General features: G+C 47.1%; 1 protein-coding gene across 1 annotated transcript; it reads left to right on the plus strand.

Annotated features, from left to right (window-relative positions):
- The first annotated feature begins 2043 nt into the window (after positions 1–2043).
- Positions 2044–6902, plus strand: dusp6 (dual specificity phosphatase 6). Its single transcript, XM_018692588.2, has 3 exons — positions 2044–3157; positions 3470–3904; positions 5133–6902. The coding sequence occupies exons 1-3, from the start codon at positions 2755–2757 to the stop codon at positions 5444–5446; spliced, it is 1152 nt and encodes a 383-aa protein (XP_018548104.1). The 5' UTR covers positions 2044–2754; the 3' UTR covers positions 5447–6902.
- The last annotated feature ends 396 nt before the right edge of the window (positions 6903–7298 follow it).

Here is a 7298-nt window from a genome sequence, read left to right on the forward strand (position 1 = left end):
ATCCAACCAGCGCAGAGTGACATTAAACCAGTCACCTACTCGTGTCCCCAAACAGCTGGAGGGATCATTGTGGGCTTTGCAGTGAAGTAAGAGTAAGAGCCTGTGATGATGAATCTGCACAGCGTGTTTCAGAGGATGTTGTTGGTGGTTTGATAAACTCCTCCTGCACACAGATGCTATCTCATAGAGCTGCTGGTTTGAGACAGGATGCATGAAGATTGTTTACAGGAAGACTAGATGAAATTAAACTTTACTGTCAGTGAAGGGTCTGTTTACAGCCTTCTTACACAACCTGCACACGACTCCTTAAGAGAAGAAATAAATGAAGATATTTGCATGTAATTGTATATTTTAATTCACTTCCTTTAACTAAACCTCTCTATTTTATATTCTCAAAGAAGAACATAAAGTAAAAAATAAAACTTGAGCACCTTGTGCTTTGTTTCTGGAAGATTATACTTCAAGTGTTATTACATTTACATCTTAATTTCAAGCACTGAACTAAAAATAAATACATATATGTTGACACAGATTTTGCTTTCAAAATAATGAGCTTTAATGAACTGGAATGAGTTAGTAATCACAGTTTGTTGGGTGATGTATGCTGTTACAGCTGTAACTCCACAGGAATCTCCTCTAATCTGATGAAGGTGTTTGGTTAATCTTACACTGTGAAGTCAATCAGAGCAGCCGAGTCTGGACGAGTGATATTAAATCAACCGGTCACCAATTACAGGCCTTTGTGTGTGTTTACAGTCGACTGCGAGTGCGAGGCGCAGATGGCGATAAAAACACAACCGGTGGAAATGCGCCTTTTGTTTGCGTTTAGTTTTGGGTGTGGAGGCCATTAACGAGCCGATGGGAGGCAATCAGCGCCTCTGATTGACCCAGTATGGACCGAAGCTCCGCGTCTGTCCCTGTTAAAAAGGCGTGAAGGACGTGGTGATGCTGGAGATCCGGCTGATTGATGTAAAATAATCCCACTGAGTGTGTTAATGTGCGGGTGCTTTCCTGTTATATTATAGCAACAGCACGTTCCAGTTAGCGAGGCCTGGACTGCAAATGTTAAAGAGAAAACGTTATTTTCTTTATTATTCTGAGAATAGCAGAGTGACTGTGATCAGTCCAGTGAGTCTCGTTAGTGAGAAAGAGACGCTGACATATTGATGCACCACCACCCACATAAACGAGCCTCTTCAGTCTGGTGAAGGCTGCACAGACAGAAATAGCTCCAGAGCTGCTGTGTGCTCACAATGTCACAGAGCAGCGCTGCGTTTATTTCTAAAGCTACAGAGAAACACCTGAAAGTTTGCTCTGTGCAGAGTCTGTGTGAGTGTTTGGATACAGCATCTACCTGGAAAATACCTGAGGTGTAGGACCAGTTCTTTATCAGCTGTAAAGTGTAAGTGAGCAGGAGCAGTGTACCTGGAACCGCTCAACAAAGTAAGATGCTTTTTGTTTAACCTGTTGCTATAAATCAATACCAGACTCCACTGACAAAAGCAGTCATTTTACAGAGCAGAACACAGGAGCTGCTGGTAAACCACAGTTAGTTTATTGTCTCACTGACATGCAGCTTTTTTTCTAGCTCTCTCTCTGTGAGGCACAGATCTTGCAGCAGTTGTTGTTTGGTTGACCTCTGACCTCTGAGGTCAGACAGAAGAGACACTCTCCATCATAACGTGTCTGCAGATAAATAAACCTAAAGTCATGTCATTAACTTTCTATATAAAGACTCACATATACTAACATAGAAATGTTGTTATTTTCATGTCTGTGTGAAAATATGTTTTTTTGTTTTTTACTGAAGCCTCAACTTTAACTTTGTGAAAGTTAAATTTTAGTAAAGCACACTATTATGTACTTGTGTTATTAATACTCCTAGCACTCTTATTTGATACTAACCCCTCTCCCCCCTCTCCCTCCCTCCCTCTCTTCCTTCCTTCTCCCTGCAGTTCTTCTGTTTGTTTGCACTCACTTGATCCGGAGCGGAAATTCCTCTCCGTTTTTGTGAATGACAAACTCATTAACAATTCATCAACACGGGCCGTTCTATCCGGCCCCCGTTTCCAAGGCGACCGCCGCTGGAGCCGCTCTGATTGGCCGGCCAACATAATGTATCCAATGAAACGCCTCCTGTTTGTAGCCATTCAGCAGCCTGGCGCCGCAGAGAGCGCTTTGAGCCAGAGCCTGCAGAGCGTCGATTCACACCGCAGACTGAGGGGGAACAGGCGGCATCCGCAGGCACAAGTAGTCGGACATAACCCGCATGGTTCAAACCGATAGACCCCCACTTCTACTCTGAATCCCCGAGAAGGAAGCGAGAGGTGGAGGAGCAGTTGCGCTCGGAGCCGTGGACTTATATAAGAGCAGAGGAAGCGTCAGCCTCGTCGCAGGGCCGGTGTGACTCATTGATAAATAACACGGGCTCTTTCCGAACAGATGCATGAATGAGCGCCAGTGTAGGCAACCGGCAGTCGGGAAATCTGTGAAGGGGACTGGTGCTTTTATTGATCCGCCTCGTTCCAAAGCGCACGGGACACCGACAGCCACCCGGAGAGAGAATCTATTCGTCTGATTTTGCATTTTGACTTCACCCTTTTTTTTCTTTTTCACACCTTTGCCCTCGGTTGCTCGTGTTGCCGAGGGCCCTCCAAGCAGCGGAGCGGACTGAGAAACAAACCCCACTCCTCGCCGCTGCAGCCGGGAAGCTCCCCGCTTTCTCAAAAACATCTTTTTGACTCCTGCTTATAAATGCTTGACAAGCTCAAGCCCGTCGTCCAGCTCGACTCGGTAATGGCGATCAGCAAGACGGTGGGCTGGCTCCGGGAGCAGCTGGAGACGCGCAGGGACGGGCTGCTGGTGATGGACTGCCGGGCCCAGGAGCTCTACGAGTCGTCGCACGTCGAGACGGCCATCAACGTGGCCATACCGAGCCTCATGCTCCGCCGGCTCAAGAAGGGCAACCTGCCCGTGCGGGCCCTGCTCTCGGACGGAGAGGACCGGGAGCGGTTCGTGCGGCGCTGCAAGACGGACACCATCGTGCTGTACGACGAGTACAGCCGGGAGTGGAACGAGAATGTGGACGGGGGCTCGGTGCTGGGTTTACTGCTGAGGAGGATGAAGGACGAAGGCTACAAGGCCTATTATCTGGAGGGTGAGTGCGGTTCATTCACATTTAAGGGCCCCGCGGCCGCTGCTGTTCATTCACACCGACAGATTTTTGCGCAGAGACGCAGGGAGGCGCTTCAGCTGGTTTCATGTGAAATCATCTGATCTGTACATGGAAGCTCAGAAGCTTTGAATGAGAATGAATTTTGTTGCCATGAAAAACCTGCAGTCGGAGTAAACTGCAGGTATTTTCAGGAAAGAAAGAAAGAATCTTGCAGCTAAATGAATCTGAGTTCCAAGTTGTGATGATTTGTTTGTAGCGGCCTGGAATTCATTGGATTTCTGTTGTATTTTCCAGGTGGCTTCAGTAAATTCCAGGCTGAGTATCCCGCTCTGTGCGAAACCAACCTGGACGGCTCCTCCAACAGCAGCTCCCCCACCGCCCAGGTGCTGGGCCTCGGTGGGCTGCGGATCAGCTCCGATTCTTCTGACATCGAGTCCGACATAGACCGGGACCCGAGCAGCGCCACGGACTCCGACGGCAGCCCGCTGTCCAACCCGCAGCCCTCCTTCCCGGTGGAGATCCTGCCGCACCTCTACCTGGGCTGCGCCAAGGACTCCACCAACCTGGACGTGCTGGAGGAGTACGGCATCAAGTACATCCTCAACGTTACTCCCAACCTGCCCAACCTCTTCGAGAACGCAGGGGAGTTTAAGTACAAGCAGATCCCAATCTCGGATCACTGGAGCCAGAATCTGTCTCAGTTCTTCCCCGAGGCCATCAGCTTCATCGGTAAGTAATCCCGCAGAGCTGAAAACACACCGCAGCGTCTCTGGCTGCAAACACGCTCATTCACTTTTACAGCTGCAAATACGTATTATGTTCATTCATGATGAAGCGTTGCATGCAGCAGGAACCAGCTGATTATTCAGCTAATCATTCCAGCACCATTCACTCCTAATTCCTCACTATTTAGTGACAAAGTGAAGGAGCAGAAGCAGATAGCTGGGGACATAGTCTCATTAATTTGATATGTGTTATCAATGCCAGGAAGTTCTTAGGTTCTTATTGTGCAGTTGAGATTAGATGAGGTGTCCCTGGCTGTGGTCTTATCAGTCAATCAGGCAGGGACACACAGAGCGGGCAGATTAAGGCCATTGTGTTGAGGCAGAGGAATACAAGTCTGCCTCTAATGGCGCACAGGCTAAAATGCACTGTGTACAAATGATTTGACTTCAATGGAAGACATCCTGGCCTATCTCTTGTCCCGGGGCTTGTGTAATTGCAGCACAAAGGGCGACGTTGAAACAGGAGAATGGGGAGAGTGAACGAGGGGAGGGCAGTAATTCGAGCGCAACAGGAAGGAAGTGGCATTGAAAGTAATCTAGGACATGGCACTACCCCCCCTTTTCCTCCCTCCACATTACAAAAGGAGCCATTTACAGGCCCTGTTGACATCCTGTTCGCCTTGACAGGGTGCCCTCATGACTCCTACGTTTACACGCCCAAATGGCACCATTGTCGGAGTAACCCTAGCGAGCGGAAGAATGGTTTAATAGACCGTAATAGTCAATTTCCCAGCCGGCTACTCTAGGCCAAAAACTAAAGAATGTCGGCTCTGTTTATGTGTGCTACTGCTGCAGCCCCTGTTTGTTGACTGACACGCCTGGGAGATGGTCAGGATAATAATTTCCGCTGCTCTCCCTCCCTGGACCCGCTCCAACTTCCAACACAGCTTGACTTAAATGTCACAGATGTTTATCACAAGTTTTGTTCTGTCTCTGCGAAAAGGAGCATGACATGCAGGTCTGAAGGTGTAAATAACGCCTCCTGAGCAGTTCAGAAAATGAAGTGTATGTATTTTTAAGGCGTTAAATGTTGATTTGTTGGCTAACAGAAGCAGACAGAGGCTTTTCTGGTATTTTTTAGTGATCAATTGATTAGTTGTAAGGTATTTTTTCAAAACCATGAGTTGCTCTGCATCATATAACGTGTCCATCTTTTTTTCTCTTTCCTCCAGATGAAGCTCGAGGGCAGAAATGTGGCGTCCTGGTCCACTGCCTGGCCGGCATCAGCCGCTCAGTGACTGTGACGGTGGCCTACCTGATGCAGAAACTCAACCTGTCCATGAACGACGCCTACGACATCGTCAAGATGAAAAAGTCCAACATCTCCCCCAACTTCAACTTCATGGGCCAGCTCCTGGACTTTGAGCGCACGCTGGGCCTGAAAAGCCCGTGCGACAACCGCATGGCTGCGCCGAGCCAGCAGCTCTACTTCACCACCCCGACCAACCACAACGTCTTCAAGCTGGACCCCCTGCAGTCCACGTGAGGTCCGCTGTCACCACCCCTCTCCTTGCCGGGAGGTTTTGCGGGCCTCCTGTTGGAAAAGCTGCAAAAAGTTTCTCTTTTTTCCGTCGTCTGCCGTGCGACTGGGCTCTTGACGTTATTGATACAGCTGGTTTGAGGCGACAGCTGCTGAGCGTGGTTACTGGAGGGCCAAAGCTGTCTGGCCAAGATGCAGCTGCTGTTGACTAAATGAGGAGAGACAGTAAAAGAGACAGAGACAGAAAAGAGGAAGAGAGTCATTTAAAGAGTGCAGATACTTTCTACAATCCTATATCGCTGTTGGACTCCTGAGGTCTTTCATCTCTTTTGTCATTGTGTCTGAGGAAACTTAAAGTGGTTTGTCGGACAGCTGTACGTAATGCTTCAAAGTTCCTAGGCTGGTGTGCCAAAGATACATGATTGTTCAAACTGGACAGATCTGAAAATGAAAATCTTTTTTATGTTTGTTTTGGGGTCTAGCACTGGTTCCCTCAAGACTTCAGGGTGCGTTGTCTCCTTCGTCTTCTGTGAAGACTTGCCTGTGTGGGGCTGAAGCACCCCAGCTTTAGATGGCACACTATATACTGGACTCGATTTTACATTTGTGGAGTCTTTTCAAACATTTATACATTGTGTATATATCTTAATATAAAAGACAATACAGTAAAAGCCTTGCTCTAGTATATACCCTTTGCAACAAGTGGGTACTGAAGATTCTTTTTGTTTCATATTCTACTTTTATGTAAGCAAACAAACTGCATATTGATCAGTATGTTTAAAGTTTATTATGCCAAAAATCAAGTAGGCTTTCCAAGAATTGTGGAAAAATGTGTACATGTGTAATATATTTGATAATCGCTTTATGTGTGAATTCAGCCGACCGGCCTTGTTTTTGCACCCGCCCTCTCACAAATCAAACTCACCATGGTTGTTTGCCTTACTTTTGCGCTCAGAAGGTTTTTAGTGCATTAGCCTTCAGAGAAATTCACCAACTTTCTCAAATCTACAACAACCCAGATTTTTTTTTTTTTTTACAAATTCACCCCAAAATTAAATAGTTTAAATGGCAACTGGATTTTTTTTTTTTAATCTGGCACCATATGAAACTAACTGAAGTAGTCAGAATGGCCAACGGTGTTGTCTGGATCTCTGAAGGTTAATGTGAGTAATCCTGATCTGTGCACAAGGGTTAAAAGTCTCTGACATGTGGACAAAGCAGGAGGCTTTGCTTGCCTCGCTTCTTCAGGGAAAACTCTGTGAAATGCAGTTTTTATTTGTCAAGATGAGAGAAAAAGAATCCAGAGCTTCGGAGGGTTGTGTTGCCCCCTCCAAAGAGAAGGCCTCTTTCTGGAGGAAGCCATCTTGGTGACCTCTGCCGCCCCCCCGCCCTCCCCTCCACACTCCTCTCTTACGAATGTAAAGAAAAGATAAGTTATTAATAAATTGCTATTTTGTCTACACTTTCCGCTTCTCATGCCTGTTTTTCCATTAACACACAGTTGTTGGTGTATTGTCTGTGTCCACAGCAACACGTTTATGTAAGTGTCTCCTCACCCGCAGTATAGTTGAGTGTTAACCAGCAGGCCAAGTCACGACAACAAAGAACAGCCGCCATGAATCATGAGGCTCTTCACAAAGCTCTCGCTATTCGTTAACTACAGCACTCGACACATCTCCCACTTTACTTTCCAGTTCAGAATCAGCACGTCCTGTCACATGATGCTTGTGTAACAAAGCATCGTGCACACACTGTCCTCTGTGACAATCATTCACGAGCTGCAAAATGCTACTCAACAGGTACAAAGTGATTCCAGTCACGCTAACAGCCCGACTGGTTTTTCCAGGTGCTGCTCTGT

This window comes from Lates calcarifer, linkage group LG10 (genome assembly GCF_001640805.2).
Source record: "Lates calcarifer isolate ASB-BC8 linkage group LG10, TLL_Latcal_v3, whole genome shotgun sequence".
Classification (NCBI taxonomy): domain Eukaryota; kingdom Metazoa; phylum Chordata; class Actinopteri; family Centropomidae; genus Lates; species Lates calcarifer.